Source organism: Egretta garzetta, unplaced genomic scaffold, assembly GCF_000687185.1.
Source record: "Egretta garzetta isolate BGI_Z169 unplaced genomic scaffold, ASM68718v1 scaffold35, whole genome shotgun sequence".
Lineage (NCBI taxonomy): Eukaryota > Metazoa > Chordata > Aves > Pelecaniformes > Ardeidae > Egretta > Egretta garzetta.
This window is the reverse complement of record NW_009259730.1, coordinates 1,340,153-1,359,763: the sequence shown is the minus strand read 5'-3', so window position 1 is coordinate 1,359,763 and position 19,611 is coordinate 1,340,153. Positions and strand designations below refer to the sequence as shown.

The following is a 19,611-nucleotide window of genomic DNA, read 5'->3' as shown; positions in this document are numbered from 1 at the left end:
TTTCGCTGCGTCGTGGTGGCAGAATGGGCCGAAGAAATGGGCTTTGTCTTCAGGAGGTTGCCCCTTTGGAGGTGTCTGACCGAAGCCTGAAGTGGAGGGTACATCCCCCGCTGCAAAAGCATTCGGGCACCTGTGCTCCGGGAAGAGGTTCGGTTAGAATGGCTTCTTGGGGCTTCCAGAATGAATCCCCTTTTCTTCTTGCAGTGCTTGATGCAGCAGTTAAAGCATCTCTGAGAGAGCCTGAATAGGCTCTGCCCTCTTATTGCTGAGTTCTTAACCGATTCAAAGACTACAATAAACTTTCTGATACGTAACTTAAAAGAGTTTTAAGCCTGCCTTTTCCAAGTTTCAGATGCATAACAAACATTTTGCACAGGCTCAAGAATGTGATGAGTCGCTACTGAAGAGGAGACGAAGATTTTTTTTCCCCCCCTGCAGAGGGTATAGTAATTATTCTGTCTCTTATTTTTTTCTTTCTTTAAGAAGTAAAATGCATATGGCTAGAAAACATGGAAGGACTTGGTATTGAGGTTATTCCAAATTTTATTACCTTCCAAAAGCTCCTGGGTTGTTTTTTAAGGAATGACATCTCTTAGTTTCACTCCATAATAACACCATGCCAAAGTAGAATAGATGTTGAAGAAGGCATTTTGAAAACCTTATGGAGGAAGAGGTGGCTGTTACTACAGTGATGATGAGTGACCTCTAATTGCTGTCCATCTTGTTATTTCTTTGGGAAAATAACTAATGAGGAATGGGGGAATTCATGACAGAGAAGGTTTAGTGGACTTGTTCTAACAGCCCATAGGGTTGTAAAGTTTTGGTCACAGTCTGGTCACGGGATCCAAGGTGAATATATTGAGGAAATATGTAAAAAAAAAATTATAAAGCACTGTAGGCTTGACTGTTTTCCTTCAGCAGAATATACCCCAAGCAGCAATCACTTCTTGTTTTTCTGTATTGATCATGCTGAGATGTATATTGGAAGGTGAGGGGTTGGTCGTGATCCCAAATGAAAATCCAGTATGTGGTTATTTTGGGACTGATCGTGTTCTTTCAAATTGCCCTGACTGGAAAATTGAATATATTTGCTAACAGAGTGAGATCCTTTTTCAATATGCTTTTGGGAATTCAAAGATTTACTAAGGTTTTGGTGAAGTCCTTTAGGAAGTCCTTTAAGATTATTCCTCTTGGGTTTGCAGCATGTCTATCTCTAGTGAGATAGTGCCACTGTTAAAGAATGTACAAAATGGATACATGTGTCTCTTAAGCCTTCTTCCCTACTGAGGGGCTCTAAATTTTTGTAAATACTCTCATCTTTTCAGAGCATACAGCCAATGTAAGATTAGAGTTTTATGCTCGTAAAACATCTGACTTTTAGGATCTGGTATTACGATGTAGATACAATGGTCTGCTTTATAGGTAGCCTTTCATAAGCCTTTTTGTAAAGAGTTTTCAGATGGAGTAAATAAAAAGAGGACATGGTAGTAGTAACTGCACTCTAAATTATTGTTTCAGGTTTGATACCTTGCATAGTAGGACAGGTAGGTCTGAAACTGCTAATATGAAGACAGAATGAAAGGAAGTGTCCTCTTTTGAAGGGTCATATTAGAAGGTTTTTTTTTCAATTTGGACATGTGCCCTGATTTCGGCTGGGATAGGGTTAATTTTCTTCCTGGTAGCTGGCATAGTGCTGTGTTTTGGATTCAATACTAGAAGAATGTTGATAACATACTGATGGCTTAGTTGTTGCTAAGCAGGGCTTACACCAGTCAAGGACTTTTCAGCTTCCCCTGCTCTGCCAGGTGCACAAGAAGCTGGGAGGGGGCACAGCCAGGGCAGCTGACCCCAACTGGCCAAGGGGCTATTCCAGACCATATGATGGCATGCTCAGGGGGAGTTGCCAGGGGCACCGATCACTGCTCAGGACAGGCTGGGCATCGGTTGACAGGTAGTGAGCAATTGCATTGAGCATCACTTGTTCTGTATAGTCTGTATATTCTCTTATCACTATTATTATAATTACTGTTTTTGTTATTCTTTTCCTCTGCTGTTTTATTAAGCTGTCTTTATCTCAACCCATGGGTTTTACTTTTTTCCCAATTCTCTCCCCCATCCCACTGAGTGAGCGAGCGGCTGTCTGGTGTTCATCTGCCTGCTGGGTTAAACCACAACACCGTAAGACAGAAATTTCCTATTCCTTTTCCAGTACTTGATGCAGTTTTGCATGAAATTACCATTTGGAAGATTGCTATCTGCACTTACTTAAAAAGTTAATACTGTAATAGTGGCCCAAAGTATTCGCTATCATGTTTTAAGATCCTGTAGAAGTTCTAGTGAAACCGACCTGAATGACAGTAAAATTATTTTCTGTGATATTTACAAGATGGCTGCTGAAGCATTACACTTGATGTTAAAAGAAAGTTTGGAGTAGGAATAGAAATCAAATGGTTAAAAATGTTCATTATTTGTAAAGTGATAAAATCTGCTAATACAGAGAAGTCTGCTTATCTATTCCAGCTTTCCGTAGGGTTCCTGATTTTGTATGCTGTTATGATCTTTGTAATAACTGCAGCATGAAACCATTGAGTTTACATAGTATGTAGGCAAAATGATTTTAATTGATTTTGAATTCTGTATCTCAAAGTTCGACATTAAATAATTTACAGAACTTTTCTGGTTTTCTATCTCAGTTGCCTTCACAGTGTAAACGAGAAACAACTTAACAGTGAATACTGAGAAAATCTGGATCATTTAGGTTCTTCCTGTTTAACTTCAAAGGACTTGTCTATACACCACACTTGTGCCATGAACTGTGATGAGGTAGAGAATGCATTACAGTAATTCTCCTAGTATTAGACATCTAAAAGGGCTTTGCGCGTGCATCTAAAAGCGCTTTGTGTCTGGCATAGCTGCTCGTCATTAAGGAGAGTAAAGGCACTAAGGATTATGCCAGTCTGTGCATACGGATAAGAAATTAAACTCTCTCTCTAGCAAAAAAAAAGGGTGTTTATATGACCTTTGAACTGTGTACATGATGTGAACTATTATGTATTGAGAACAATGCTGTGGTGAGGCAGAAATTTAGAGACAGGGTAAATCTACCAAAAAAACCCAAACCAAAACCTTTCCTGCATTCTTTTTGCTCAAATATGTAATAAAATCTCACATAAAGTTTTTTTAAAATGATTTATGTATTAATTTTACTGTGTGTTTTTAGCTTTGTTTGAAAATGTAAGCTGAATTACTGATTCACGGAGCACAAACACTGAGTAAAGGTAATAGTCACATTTCCTAGATAAAAAGTTTTATGGTTTAAGATGTCTCACTTTGGAAGGTAGATGGTGAGAAAGAATTAGCCTGAGCAAGCAGCAGCTCCAGTCAGCTTGGGGATATTGTTGATAATGTAGTTACTGTTACCTTTTTAGTCTTTTTGTTATTGTTGTTCTTTTTTTTATTTTCCTGTCATGAAGAGCTTGGTCTGAGAGCTGTCATCTTCTAAGGTCATATTGCAGAACAGGTACGGGAATGTACTCTTAATGTAGCTATATTGACTTGTATAGATTAGTCTTTCCCTTAAAGCTGAATCTTTAGAAAAAAGCAGTCTGAGACTGTACAATTTAAAAATCTTTTTCTATTAATTTTCTTTTTAAACAAGACATATATAGCATCAAGAATTAATTAGCTCCTAAGATCTGCGCAGTGCCACAAAATACATCTTAGTCCAACTCAACATGAATGTGTTTATAGTTACTCAGCACTCGATTTGGAATTTGGCAAGATCTTCTCTTCAAACTAGAAAACACACAGATGCAATTTCACATTATTTAGTAGTGTGTTGTGTTCTCCTTTTTAATTTAAATAGGATGTATGATCCTGCCAAATTTTCAACTAATTTTGTTTCTCTAATCTTTGCAACTGAACTATTTATATAATATACATAATGGCTAAAATTACTATTTAACTTCAAGTCCCTCTGAAACATAAAATAATAAAATACAGCTTAAAATGGGAAATCAAATAGAGATGGCTCAGCATTTTAAACTGTTTATGTCTCCATTTTTTCTCTTTTCAAGAGCATAGTATCATGTTAGGCAGAAACCATGCGTTATTCATGGCACTGTAGAACAATGGAGGTACTCTCTGAATATTACTGGCGGCAAGGGCTTACTACATGATTCTTTCTCAGTTTGGATACAGTGTCTTGCTGGGAGGAACTGAAACACTCTGGAGGACAGGATCATTTAGAATTTGAAATGATCTTGACGAGTCAGAGAATAGGATGTAAATCAGTAAGAACAAGTACGAAGTACTATCCGCAAGCAGAAATAATGTGTACAGAGGAGAAAAAAAAATACTTGGTCAGATAGCAAAAGACTTGTAGGTTGAAGTGCTAAACATGGAAACCAGTATCATGCTGTTGTGATAGTAGCAAGGGTTGTATCAGGATATGAAACCAAAAGCATTGCATAATACTTCCGTTCTTCTTAGTACTGGTGAGGCATCAGCTGGAAGGCTGGGCCCTTTTAGGATATATGCCTGGAAAGACCTGTACTAACTGGGAGAATTTGGAGGAAGAAAGGGGAAAAACGGTTGGAAAGTGTATCTCTGGGTGGGGTGTGTGTAAAGAATTTGGTCTGTTTAGTGTAAAGAAGGAAAGGGATAGCAGTTCTTAAATGTTTAAATTGTTTACAAGATGAAGGCAATCTTATTTTCTGTGTCCATATAGATATGACAAGGAGATTATATTATACATTAGGATGGCTAACTAATGGCAAACATGGTTAAGTTTGGCTTGTTTGCTTAGACATCTGGTAGAAACTGTCACTAAAAGATTTAAAACAGATTTGACAAGCATCTGTCAGAGATGGTTTAGATTTAGTTGCAACTGCCTTGAATCTTTCAATCCGTGGAGGCATTATTTTGCAAGTGGAATCTGTTTTCACATTCTACTATGCTTCTGCCATTACTAAAGAGAAAATAAAGTTTCTACCTAGTTGGACCCCTTCTGTTCTATCATGGAACTTTCTAAGTGCTTAATTAAATAGTCTTTTTTTTTTTTTTTTTCCTTTTACAGATCCTCTATCATTTTCACTTATGTTGTCCCATTCCAGTTTTGGCAGCGAGGCTTTGTAAGTCTTTTTTTCCCCCCTTTAGCTCTCATTTACTTTGTCATCTTTGTATCTTTTTTACTCCCTATCCCTACGGTGTACTATGTTTTCCAGCTTTGTCTTGCAAGTACCTTTCATTTCTTGAATGCCCTACCCCACCTGCTTTTCTTTACCATTGCCAGCACCCTCATGCTTTGTTCTTTCACTTGTTTTTCTCTTTTTTCTCTGTTGTTCTTTTTTTTTTAGCATATGCAAGATGTCATCTTTTTCTCCTTTATCTGTGTTACTTCTAAAATAGTGAAATTTGAGATCCCTACAATATATAGTTTGATGGAAAGATTATGAAATAAGTGAAGGCAGTCACTTTAGGTAGCCTCAAATTAAAGTGGGTTTTTTTTTTTGATATATCTAAGAAAAAGTGTACGCTGTTGCTGTATATGATCTGCCAGTGCCTGTCCTCCAGTAGCTTTTGTCTGTTCCTACCAGATTTGACAGATGGGTAGGAGTCTCAAAGATGTTACGTTCTTCCAAGTTTCATGAAAATTGGCAGCTAAGTAACTGGAAGAAAGACCCAAATTATTTCCTTATCTGAAAGAGAGGAGTTCCAGAAAGGAGTACCAAAAGAAGCTGTGGTGGTCAGGCTCAGTGACACTGAGGGGAGCTGGGCTTCTGTGAGGGAATATTGCACAAAAATCCATGGAAAACCAGACTTTACTGATTCTAGTGTCATGGCAATGCCGGGGTGGTTTTTTTGTCTGCAGAATGTTTTTAGCATTTTTTCCTCTGTTCTTTGCAAGATCAGTGAGACCATCACTTAATAAATGTGTTGATTTAAAATAATAATATGATCTTTCATTCATCCATTATTCCTGTTTTATCTTAATTTTTGGAGAACCTGTTATATATCCTTCAAAATTTGCGTGGATCAGATCCACAAGTTCATTAAGACCATGACCCATTCATGCCAGGAAGGTCTGAAGAGATAAGGTAAACCAAAAATGGTATTGTTGGTACTTCAGGCTAGGAGTGTGATACTGTGTGCTAAACAAATTCTTGGACTTTTACTTTGCATTTCTTTGTTGCAATGTATTGGCTGATTACAGGTTTTTGTGCAATGCAAATGACAGCTTAAGAAAAGACTTTTAAGTTTCCAAGACTTAAAGCTTTCAAGTACAGGTGATCTCTCTGTGTTGTTTTTAACTATGATTTGTCTGTTTATCTGTTCCATATTATCAAACTCTTTCTGAAATTCTGCTTGTTTGTATTTTTGAACATTAAAATGAAAGGTACTGATGGTAATTAACTTGATAAGTATAAGGTAGCTCTGAAACAGCCAAATCAGAACTGAATGATTGAGCAAACAAAGCTAGAGAAGGGAAAGGATGAAAGAATTCTAGTGTTCAAATAAAAAGATAGAAACCCAACTGTCTACTGTTCACCAGACCTGTGAGGTTGTGGGGTTGAGGTTTTTTGAGACATTTAAGGATTATTCTGGGAGCTGATAAAGAAGTGGAGAGGAGTTCATAGCTAATTCACAGACTGGTTGAATTGAGTTAATTTGTTCTTGCTGAATGCGTGTTTTTCAATCCTACTGCAAAAATTATGCTGTTGTAAGACTGTCAGCATGCCTAGAGCGTTTTTTCCTTTTCTACTATTTCTTGAAACTAAAGAAACAAATTCATCCATATTGAATGTAAAGCTCATTGCAAGTGAAAAAACAAAATAAGTTTGTCAGAGGCTGTTGGGGGTGTTTATTTTTGCTGGAGTTTCTTTAGCCATTTCTGGATGTTTGACTAATAATGTATTTATTATTCTAAAATAGTATTTTGAATTTAATGACAAACCCTGAACTGGCTTAATTATCAATAAGTAAAAAAATAACTTAAACAGTATTTAACTAAATGGTTTAAATACACTCTAATTATAAAAGAAAAGTGAACGAGTGAATTAAACAAGAATATGTTGTGTTACATCTATAAATACTTGATCTAATTTTTTGTTTCTTCATCACTCTATTTTTAAAAAATGGAGTTCAAAAGTGTCTTCATTTCTAATGCTTAGAATAAGAGATGTGATTTCTATGAACATATGCAGCAATTATGCTAAAACTAAATTTCTTCAGTTCTGTGGTTACTATGGTAACCAATATTCACTGTATTTCATTTAGACATATACAACAGAATGGAAGATGGTAGGTTTAAGATTTAATAATCTTTGCAAAAATATTGCTCTAGTACATGATATTTTAATTATGGGTAAGGGGACAGATCAAATAACTAACATGCTTAGTAGCATGAACATCGGTAGTAATCATCTTGAAAACATATTTGGATGATTTTTGTCGTAATAGAATTTCAGGTGCTCAGTTCTAACAATTGAATTGAATTAGTTTTTTGCTTGAGCAGGGAGATTGTTCCTACTGCTGTCAGGTCTCTTTGACCTCCCAGGAATAAGGAAGAGAATAGTAATTCTCCTGTTTCTGGCCTTGGAGTGTGTGAGGAGAGACACTGAAATAGTGGATTAGTTAGCACCTTTAGTCAGAGATAGTTATGTGAACCCATGTCACAGAATGCGAGCAGCTCTTAAGGTTTTCACTTTCTCAATACTACTTGGTAGAAATATAATTCCTCTTTTCTGATTAGTTTCAGAAAGGTGGAACTCAAGAAAATATAAAGACAAAGTGTATAATTTGTGACTATGGCACAGAATACCTGGATTTAATTTCCTTCCCTATTACAGATTTCCAGTGTCCTTGTTTTTCATCCTATTTAATTGTCTGTGGGTTTGTTTGTTTTGTTTGCTTAGAGATCATACTTACGCTAAGGTCTGTGGAAAAAGAATAGGGATTAAGTTTATTTGAGTTGCAGACTATGTAGCTGGAATGAACCACAAGAATAGTGGAATACTGGAAAAAAATCAAATTGATTTTGATACAAAACTATTTCAGGTATTTATATAATAGTAGTAAGACTTCAGCTATAATATTTTTAGTTTTGGATACCACTGAAATTTGTGAGAGTACGTTATTTGATCTTAATTCCCTTCTTAAAGCTTGAAGTGGCTGGTATAATGGACTCGTTCTTGGGATGTTGTTTCTGTGAAAGGAATAAAATACAACAAAGAACCTAAGGATTTTTTTCAGTCTTTTGTTGCTTTTAATAATAATTCTAATCTTTTTATTAGACTTGGTAGTTTATATTAGCCAGTCTATAAAATTCTGCATGAAGACTCGTTTTCAAGTGTAGAGACCTGACTGTCACTATAACACATTTTCATGCTGCAAACTGCTATTTAAACAATGCTGTGTACTATTTTGAAGCATCTGCACTAACTGTAGTTTGAGGGAATAGTTTCAGGGAGGTTAATCCCTTCCTGTGTATTATGAAGTAAACTTGGGCTTCATTTCAGTGGTTAAAAGGATTCACTGCATCACTTGAGGACAGGCAGAAATTGTGCAAGAAATTCTAGCACCCCAAAAACCAAATGGTAAAATGCTGTACTTGCAGGAAGTTAACACTTGGAGGTCAGAAAGTGATAGAATAGAATGAAGACTGTTCATGGAATGTTAACTGCTTTTAACTATGGATTAGTTTATAATTTTTATTTATGCTGACTGCATTTTGGGGAAGGAGGAAAAATTCCAGCGCAAATGGTATAGTCACAGTGAAGCAGGAATCAATGAGAACATTTTAAATGAAATTCTTCTGTGATTTCGTCGTATCTGTTGTGCTTATGAGGTAGATAATCTCAATTTACACTTAGTTTACTTAATAAGGAAATAGGGTTTTGGTGAAGTATAAGAGTTGCTAAGAAAAAAGTTCTTATAGAATAAGGTTTTTATGAAGCATATTTATGAATATCCCAAGACTCTGCCTGGGGAGCGGCATTTATGATGAGAAATAGTAGTACTAGCTTATGTTACATGGATAGAAATTCTAAAATCTGGATTTTGATCTCTTTCATTGAAAAAAATTTATTGAGGATTTTGCTTTTAACAAAAATTATGTTAGTTCCTCATTGTTCTATTAGAGATGTTGGTGTTAGAAATTTATTTTTAGCAGCTGACATTATTTCTGTTATGGTAAAGTACCAAGAAAGTAATTAAAGTGTTCTGTGTGTTTATTTTAGCTCTAGTTATATATATACAATGTATATATGTATTTTTATAAATATATATATGTATGTACCTGATGAAAAATTCACAGTGGTTTTTTTTTTTTTCCTCCTTTATGGAGTAGCATACAATGACTTTTAAAAGGTGTGCTGTAGTAACATAGTGGTTATCTTTGTCATAGTGAGAAAGTTAGTTTGAATTCTGTAAATTCTGTTTGTGCAGAATAACTCTTCCTGAGGGTCAGAGGTATATATTATAGAATTGTGATTGCTAACTCACTGGATTTGGCTTATTTTTTCTGGATAGGACAATATAACAGAAGTTTTTTTATTTGTATTTTGATAGCCACAGCTGTGAACAGTCTAATATTTGTATATATTGAGGCTAAGATTTTCGACAGATACTAAATGAGATACGTGCTGACTAATTTTTTTCCTAAGCCTCAGATTGAAATGATACTTTTGTCATCAGCTTTGGATTTGGCCAATATATTTTTTTTTCAGTGGGTTATGTACAATGGAATGTGCCTTGTGTTGTGTATATGATTCCTTATCAGCAAGTAACGGTCTCACCTTTTTCTTAACACATGCCCGCATATCAGATAATAGTCTGTTCATACCTTGTTCTGGGTATATTACTGGTTATATAAGCAACAACAAATTGAAACTGTTTCTTAAGCTTTTTTCTCCTCTTTCCTCCTTTCTCTAGAGCTATTCTGTCTGTCAATACTTATTTTCTTTGACTTACGAAGAGTTTCAGATTCTTTTATAGTCCTTGTTGGAGCTAATATGGTCCATCTGGTCTGACTGTCAGGATGAGCCTGTAGGAGAGTAGAATATCACTTTGCAGAGTCCAAGAAGCTGACATCCTGTCAGAGATATAGTTAAAAATTCCAGCTTGCCAAATCGGCATATTTCTTTGAACAACACAGAGTCCTGCCATTGGCAATAAGTGTTTCAGGAAATTGAAAAAGCCACCAAACTTGGGGAGAAATAGGTATTAACATGCAAATGGCATGCAAGAATGGCTCATATAATACATTTTCCTTACATTTCCTAAGGAGAGTTGCAAAGTTGAAAATGTGGTGACTTGAAACTTTGCTATGTGTACTATGAACTTTTTTTAATTTAAAAAAATCTTTTCCATAGCTTTAGTTTGAAATGTTTTCTTGGTATTGTGCAGTTTCCAAGTCAACTGGCTTGTTATGGTAACAGAGCAATAACTCTGTCTGCATTGCAGCGCATGGAAATTCATGTAGAAGATCATCTGTGGATTCAGCATTTCTTTTGGCCAGCTTGGAACACTTACATTCTTCTAACATCTCTTTGGAACAGATTTGAGTTTGAGTTTCGTGGATCAATGATCTGAGGTGTGGAGATTGTGAAGAGCATATTTTGCTCTTGCTCTTTGTTTTTTCTGTCCGTTCATCTAGTTGGACTCTTAGGCAAGTATTTTCCATTTCAGAGGATTTGGAATAAATGTACCTCTATTTTTTAATAGTACTACTTACAAGAATATAGAGCATAGATTTTAGCATTCCATGCAATATTTGTTTCCAGTATTTTATGTTGATAAAGACTGTAATATAGGTGTTGGGTTTATTTTCTTTTTTACTAATTTGTTTTTGTTGGTTGATAGTAGTTGGAAGGCACAATTTACTGTGGAATTATAATATGCCAATTGCACAAGTTTGGGGGATGGTGAGGAGGTGTCCACTTGGATCTCTGTATGGCAATGCAGTAATTTGTCAAATGTATGAATTTTAAGGGTAATAAAATATTTTGGTAAATTACCTCAGCTTGATGTCCTGAGGCTTAACTACCTAATATTCAGCCAGTATTGTTTTTCTGAATTATTTAAATTATAAATAAATAATGTTGGGTTTGTTTATTGCAGTAAATCTGAGTTGCAAGTTTATATGCAAATGGATTGTTTTCCTCTTATATGTGTCTTCTGCCCATTGAGACAACAATGTTTCAGACTACAGGTTTATGGACCTCCCTTCCATAGTTAGTTTAATTAAAATTAATCTCATAAGTTATCCACTTTGTTTTTCACATTTTTCTAGTTAGTGTTGGTTACCACTGTCATGATAGGCTCCAAAATAACCTGTATAATTTAAAAAGCCAAGCCGCATAGGTTGAAATTCGGTAGTCTTGTTTTTCATTTGAGTTTTAACTGTAATTTCATTACTTAAATAGGATCCACTGTGTGATTTGTACTGCCATCTGTTTAATTGCTGTTTTTCTCTTAGTAGGAAAAGTGAAAATGGATTTGCTAACCTTTAAAAATACTGTAGATATATCGCTGATGGAATTTATTTTCTTGCTGATGAAAATGAGATTTTTTAAAATGGGTGTATGTACATACATATATGTGTTATTTTTTTCCTAATCATTAGGCTGAAAAGTACTACGAGCAATAATGTTTGAAACACAGTCATTTTCCTGCTCTTCTAAAGACAGTAATGAGCCATCCCAAGGTATGTCAGATGCGTCTTCCATTATACAGTTTTCAAATAGTTTAATGAAGGGCTTAAATTTAAGATATAAGAAATTATTTTATATTTTTTATCTGTAACATTACATAACACTAGTCGTCTTTCTTTGTTCTTCTGTCACACTGCTTGAAAAACCTTCATACAAATGATGCATTTGTAGACTTTGAGTGTCAGTCATTGACTTATTGGTGGCACTCCATCCTCTAATGATAGTTCAGTTTTCTATTTGAAAACAAAATTAGCTGTATTTCACTTGTAATTTAAATTTATTTTTTAGATTTTAAGGAAATGATAAATAATACCACTTTCTCACTGAGTTGTATTTCTAGCTTGCTTTTACAAAGGGATTAGAAGACTTGCATGTATAAACGTTTGCATTTACCAAGGAAGGCCAAAGCAGTAAGAGAGTAAACTTTTTTTATTAAAGCTGTTCAAAATTTTCAGATTTTTTTTTTTAAATGGTGGCATTGTCAGTTGCATTAGTGATATAAAGAAAAGAAACATAATTTTTACAACAAAGTTAATTTAGTAAAATGTAAGAATAATAACAGTAGAAGCAACTAGGGGAAATTAAAGTAGTGTTGGTCTCTCTGTGTTGTGCTTCAGAGTACAAGAAAGATACAAAGTCTATATATGCTGTGTTACGATTGTGCTATGTAGGCATACTGTGAAGGTTTCTGGCTCTGGGAATAGGCAGGGCAAGACACTATGAAATAGGTTTTGCTATCCGTTTTAGTGGGCTGTCTTTTTAAACAAAATCTTGTAAACTGTCTTTTCCATTCCAGTAAGGCTGTTCATGATAAAATAAATTTAAAAGAGCCTTATGTAGCCTACAGACTTTTAATGTTTTAGGTTGACATTTTAATTAAGACACCAGGAGATTACTCTTTAAAAAAAAAAAAAAAACAAAAAACCAAATCCACAGACTGTATATGAAGGTTATCTGGTTCTATTTTACAGTTTAATCCCTATTACTGTTGTTATTTTTGGTTCATCTCCAAGGCACATTAAAGCATTGTATCCCCCTGAGCATAATTAGGTTAATGTTTCATGTTTGTAGGACAGCTTCTTAGACTTTTTAATAGCTCTACTGCTAAGTTTCAGTGTCTTGTTCTGGTTCCTGACACCTTTCATTAGTGACCTCTGCAGTCAGATTCCCATTCCATGTATTAATTGAATAGTTAACATTCGATAGTGTGCCACAGTATCATTTATTTATGTGGTTATAAGGCTAACAGACTTTAAAGAAAACGTAATTGTGAAATCCTCGTGTTCTCATAAAACAGTTAATTTATGTCATGTAGCTTTAAATTCCCAGCATGGGAACTACTGTTCTGGAACTTCATCCCTTCATAAGGTTGAAGCAAACATTTGCTGGAACTAAGTATTATATACGTAAGAGTAGTCTAAGCTTGCTTCTAAGGTCCTGTGACCTTTTCTGTTTTGCTCTGGGCATTTCTATAGTAGCTGCCACCTTTGCATTTTTGGGTTTTGATATTATTTTACTATTTGGACAATATCCTTGCTGAGGGCTAGTGTAAAATCATCAAACTCATTTCATTTGGGATTAATTATGTAAAATTAGTTATAGCAAATTGTATTTTGACCCTTGCTCCCTTTATCGTATGCCATCTCCTTCAAATTATTCTTTCATATTCTTTAAACATCTTTTAACCTCTCTCCTTGTATTTGTGACTGTATTCAAAAAGGAATAACATTTTGTATACAAGGTGTGCATAGTAATAGATGTAGCTGTTACATTCTCTTAATTAATTTCAAGACCAAAGCTTACCAAGTTCCAAATTAAACAAATAAAATCAGGTATGAGAAAACCTCACACGTGCCCACACATGAAGTTTAGCAACCTTCCGTGTTCTCTTTCTTTCTCCAGATCTGAACAAGTGGATCACCACAAGGCAACGTAGCTGTGCTTTTGTAAATACTCCATTACCCTGTATTAACAAAGCTATTCATCATATTCAAGAGTTAGAATTAAAGATGGAGAAATGCTTTCAACAGGTATATTTATGGTAGAAAATGGCCAAGGCTTTTTAGCTTTATAGGAACAAAAATATTCTTAAATAGGATAGGATTACTACGTTTATTTTTATAAAAACTTAACTTCATGTCTAATGTACTCTCTGAAATAGCACCCAGCAGGTTCAATTACTGGTCATGATATGTTTTTCTTCTACTTAACAGTTTTGGCAAATCAAACTGTCTTATTAAAATCAATGTACCACAATATCATAATTAATACCAATATACTGTAAAGATTAGTAAATTCATGTATGATGATTCAGATGCACACAGAGTCAAGTTGCTTCAATGATATCAATTGTTTGCAAAATAGTTTTGATACTAATCTTGAGCAGATAGACAAATTGAGTTGTGTGCCATTTTCTGTCATTGGTAGTAAGCAATGTTTTTTCCTGAACAGTACTTAACAATTCCTCGATTAAAAAATTTCTTTACTCTCATATTGAGAGACATGAATTTGAAAATGTTATGGTTCTTTCTCTAGCAGTACATGATGTTTTACTAGCCTGTATAGATTTTGTGTGAATAGAAAAAAGAATAAAGGGAAGCTAAAAAATCAGGTAGGTAGATGAAGAAAGAATGCAATATATAACATTTTAAAATATAGTAAAATCTTCCCATTAACTTCTTTGAGAACATGATTAGTATCATTTAAATAATTCAATTTTGCTGGAGAAGTGTTTTCCAAATGTTAATAAATTTTGCATATGTCTACACTGCAGTAAGAAGATTTGCTTGCTGCTTGCACAGACAAGTTATTTTAAGTAATTTATCTCCAATACTGACAATAATGTTGTCACAGCAGCACATCAGGAACACTATTTTAGATTAGTATTCCACAGTCTCTGTTAAGTACTCTGCAGGGAGATTTCTGCAACTGCAGCATAGATACTAGAAGAATCCAAGGTGCATGAACTACCGTTATACCTTCATCCTTACAGTATAGGCAATAATTTGATAGGAAATTTTATATTGTCTCATTCACCTTTATTTAAAATAATGTGAGAATAGTGTAATTATTTTAATGTCCTAATTTCTTCATCAATATATATGAATTAGATGGATAAGCATTGACACGTCCAGATGTTTATTCATTTTAATGTAGCTTATGTTTGCGTAAGTCTTGTGCATATTTTCCACATCTCTTATAAGTTTGTGTTATTTGGTATACAGAGAGATTCAAAATAGTCTGAGGCCTTTAGATGGTGACATCATTATAACTATGAGTTAAGAGGAGAAAAGGTAGTGTTGCTGTAGCATGAGTACTTTGTTAATGCTCTTAAAAGTAAAATATATATATATATAAAATATATACTGAATATATACTGAAATTACTATACTACAAATATAGGGAGTTTGGATTTTATTTGCCTATCTATGAACTGCTTATAAGTTAAGTGTTATCAAGAATGTGTCCACCTGAGAGTTTGAGAATCGTTTGTGAATGTAGTAATGTCCCTTACCACAGGTTCTACCAGTAAGATTTAGTAACAAATTAATGCTATAGGTAATCAAGTTGCTGGGCCCAGAAAACTTCTCTGGCAGTGTTTAAATTACTGTTGTAGACATAGCCCTGATGAAGAAAAAGCATGTGAAGTTCAGACAGAATTTCTGCTGTAGTTTTGAGATTAAAAACAAAGTACAGAGGTTAAGAGTGAAAATAGAATTAAGAATATCAAGGGATTTTTAAAAAACATTCTACAAAATTGACTAATACGTAACATTTATGTACAAAAGCTGAGTTTTATTACAAACCGTTTGGAGATGCACAGTTTTTAGGAATTCTAAAACTTTGTAATTATTTTAATATGTTAAAAAGAATTCATCTGCATGTACAATAATTAGATCCTATTATGATACTAAATTCAGTGGGCTATTATGCTCGTTGTTAGGAAACCGAAGAAGTGTATAACATCTGAGATGTATAATGGAGTTTATGTTTTGCTTTTGCAGTATGGTTATGTGTTGAAGGAGGAGAAAATACCATGGTAAGATTCATACATACAAAATCATATAAAATAATGCATTTGTTTTAATGTTAGGTAATTATTTGCTGAGATTTTAGTCTGGCTATAAAGTCTGCTCAGTGAACTATAGAATTTACCAAGTTCTTCTAATGTAATGTAGAATGCGTTTAAAATAAGCATTCTTAGTGTCTGCATGATCTAGTTACTTCAGAAGACCAAAAGTGTTTATGGAGAATTTCTCATCTCTTTCCTATCCTACTCAGTGTTTTAATTTTCAAAGATTCAAGATGATCGCATGTCTCGGGACCCACCTAAGTGATCGATTTCTATTGGTAACAGTTGTTCAGTTATTGACACTTCTGAAATTGTGCCAATTGTCAGGTACCTAAATATGAGTAAGGAACCTTATTTTAAGTTCTTTTTTTGCATTGGAACATGATGTAAAAGCATTCTGAATGTTTCTTGTATACTTATATCTTTGTGAAGTTCTTAGGAATACTGTGTACAATTTTCTGAATTTGCATAGAGGGTCAAATTTACTCTCAATTCAGCTTGGCTAGATTCAGGGAGAGGACAAGTAATTAAAAAAGGGAGTATGAAAAAAGTTTGAATGAAATGGCCTTTTATGGATCACGTGCTCTAATAAGATGAGGAAAAAAAACAAGATTTTTTTTCTTTTTTTTTTTCTTTCCTGGTTTTCCTATTGCGCATACTGTTAAGTTTCTTATTAAATGCATGATTTTTATGTTTTCAGTGTAGTTTGCCAGCTACTTATGTTTCATTCAAAAAAATTTAGGGTGTTTGAGTGACAAAATTGTATTTGAAACTATGTATCTTTAAAGTTAGAGAGCAAGAGACGATTATTGTTAAAACAGAACATAATTCCTAAATTAAAAATAACAAGTCAAAGAATTGTTTTTTCTAGATATGTTTACACTGGAGATAATCTAGAATACATACAGAGTTGTTAAAAGTTATACATTTAAAACGTAATTTTAAAATGTAAATTTAAAATGTAATTTTAAAACATAAAACTCATGCAGATTTTTTCTAAGTTTTACATATTGGCTGCATGTATTTTGAAATACACTAAAGAACTCAGACTTTTCCTAACCTAGGATATAATACAATACAGTACAAATGTATTTCAAAGCCAAGTACTTAGAAAATACACAAAATAAGTCCGAATGTGTGACTTTAAATTGTATTATTCATGATGCAGACTACTTTATGATGTAGTTCTACTTACAATGATTGAAAGAGGGGGTTGAAGAGGAGAATGTATCTCATGCACTGAGCTTGTTGTCCTGGCTGTTTTTCTCAACAAGCCCTCTATTTTCCTCTATATTTTTACTTCATGTCAGACACACCTATTGAGTTATTTTGTGTTTGCCTACTTATCCAACTCCTGTTTATCAAACTCCTGCTTCTGTATCTTATTTGATATCTCTTCCATCACCAGGTCCCAGTCTTCCTGTCCAATGTCTTACTGTTTTCCATTACTGCACAGATTTTTTTGTTCTATTCTCTGTAATTTAAATGTATTTTCTGTTCATCTAGGAAGGCCTCAATAGTATTTCTTTTGGTCTGTTTTTGGCATAGGCTTTTTGGTTGTTATTTCTTCATGGAAAAGGAACTTTTTTGTGGAGTTCTTTCGAATATATGTGCATAAATGTCCGATGTAATGCTGTGACTGCAGATTTTATTTCATCTTAGCTGCATATGAAGAACCTGTATGTGCTCTTTAAGCCACACATGTGGGCATAAGCGGATAGTGGTTCTTTCCTCCCCTTGTTCTCAACTCCAGTAGGCTAATGAGCCTCTTAAGTTAAAATAAGGGCTATAATTTGCTTGTGGTGTTCTTTGACTACTGGTGTTACTCCTTTCACCCTCTCACTTGCAGGTTAAATTTGTCCTAATCTCATTTTAACAAAGCCCTCCTCATGTTTGCTTTTGAGTCCCCTAGATGTCAAAAGCTGTTGTGTGGGAAACTGATTAAACCTTGTGGCTTGATAGTTTTTCCTTCGCATCTCTAAAAAAAATATTTTTTCTTCATTGTTGACCCTCAAGTGATGACTTCCCTTAAATGGGTAAAACTGAAACTACACCTGACCTGCAGTGGCAATGTATCTGTGTCTGCACAGATTCAGCACTAAATGCTTCTGCCACTTAGAAGAGTCTGAAAAGTATAGCATATATTGCTCCTGTATATTCAGAAGTTGGAAAGAATAACAGCTTTCCTGTAACAGTTTCTCTTTGGCACCTCCTTGGGTATGAGGACAAAAATTGAAGATCTGTGTAAGTACAAGATATAAAGAAATCTGTTTCTTGTATTTCTGCAAAGAATTGTGAGAAAAGCACCTATATGGGAATTTTACAGTTAATATTTCTTCTGTATGACTTGCAGTGTTTTTTAACAATTATTTCATTTAAGTAGCCAGCATTTAAATGTGTAAAATTCAGGAGAGGAAATAGTGACTTAGTGAAAGTAATATTTACTTAACAATGCTAATCTAAATTCAGTCTAAAATTTTTTAGTGACAGTGGTTTTTATCTACAGGGTAACAAAACAGGCCAGCACTGAATCTATTAAAGATAGGTGGTTACCATTATCCACTAAGTTGGATTTTAAAGAAGCTGATATATCTTGTGAAGGTAAAAATTATTTCATAATACTCAGTCTGAGTGGTAAAAGTTACTTATCCTCATTTAATATATGCTTTGCATTCATAATAGTAGTTGCTTGTTGCATGCTCTGTCTTATATAAAAGATGTGAGTATCCTTTGAAATCTGCGTGTACCACCTGTCAAGCTGAAAGACACATACATTTTAAATGTTATATTAAGTACTATTAAATCATCCTGTTTCCAAGAAGATAATTTACATTTCTGTATTTAGATTCATACTATAGTTTAACCCATCTAGGATTTGAACCAGCTGAGCTAGTTATGTTGGTTGTTGGAAATTCTATGTGTTTTTTTCATTTAGTTTCTGTAAAACAAATAACTGCATCGCTGTTATAGGGTATTCGTAATGTACTCCCAAGGTAGAGTTCTGTTTTCTATAGTTCACATCTTTATTCAGATAATTTATTTTTGAATAATATTGAAGAGATCGTGTGCATTTTTTTTAAGCCAGTGTGCAACTTTTTAAGTACTGCTAGCCTGAGGCGATCCTGTCTGCAGTAAATGGTGTGATAAAATTTCTGTTGGTGGCAGTGAAGCCAAAATTGCACTCCAGATTTTAAGTAGTTGTCCTTCTTTTCAATGCTTGGCAGTTTTTAGTCAAAATAATTTAGGGAATTACTGACTGTGGAATCAAAATGGAAATGTGTTGGACTCTGTAGCATATATAATTCCAGTTTTTATAGATTAGGACAATGGATGATGACCTCAAAGAATCTTTCATTGAAACTGACACATTTTTGATAGCCATATTTCACAGAATGAAATATTGATGATCTGTATATATCATAAGTAAAACAGTGCTGTTGAGATGTTACACTGAATATTCTTAGGACTCCAAAGACTTCAATGAAGTCATTGATACTTATTTAGGAAAATAAAATGAAATAAGTATTCTTTAAAAAGTTGAGATGATTAGGAACTTGTACTATTATTTGGATGATTACTTACTCAAGCAACAAGGCAAAGATGAGAATTTTGTACCATCTATATTAATACATTTTTGTTGCACTCTGCATTGGAAATAAGCTGGAGGAAAATGCTATTGAAAGTGAAAGTTTTTTTTATAACTAGTTATGCTTGCCCTGATAGATGTGAAGAGGCTCACTTTGTTTTGAGAAAGAATCTGGAATAAAGAACATATGTTTAAGCCTTCATAAGAAAGAATTATAATGTATTTCTAAAGACAGCAAT

The 19,611-nt window shown here is 34.1% G+C and overlaps 2 protein-coding genes across 2 annotated transcripts in view; one reads left to right on the top strand and one right to left on the bottom strand.

Moving 5' to 3' along the window:
- ASXL3 (ASXL transcriptional regulator 3) overlaps positions 1-9,821 on the bottom strand; it is a 159,512-nt gene extending 149,691 nt beyond the window's left edge. The window contains exon 1 of the mRNA XM_035894956.1: positions 9,798-9,821. Coding sequence (XP_035750849.1) covers positions 9,798-9,821 — 24 coding nt within the window. The remainder of the gene's footprint in view (positions 1-9,797) is intronic.
- A 1,828-nt stretch (positions 9,822-11,649) lies between these two features.
- Positions 11,650-19,611, top strand: part of CCDC178 (coiled-coil domain containing 178) — a 115,044-nt gene continuing 107,082 nt past the window's right edge. The window contains exons 1-4 of the mRNA XM_035894957.1: positions 11,650-11,707; positions 13,617-13,744; positions 15,719-15,753; positions 18,293-18,387. Coding sequence (XP_035750850.1) covers positions 11,650-11,707; positions 13,617-13,744; positions 15,719-15,753; positions 18,293-18,387 — 316 coding nt within the window. The remainder of the gene's footprint in view (positions 11,708-13,616; positions 13,745-15,718; positions 15,754-18,292; positions 18,388-19,611) is intronic.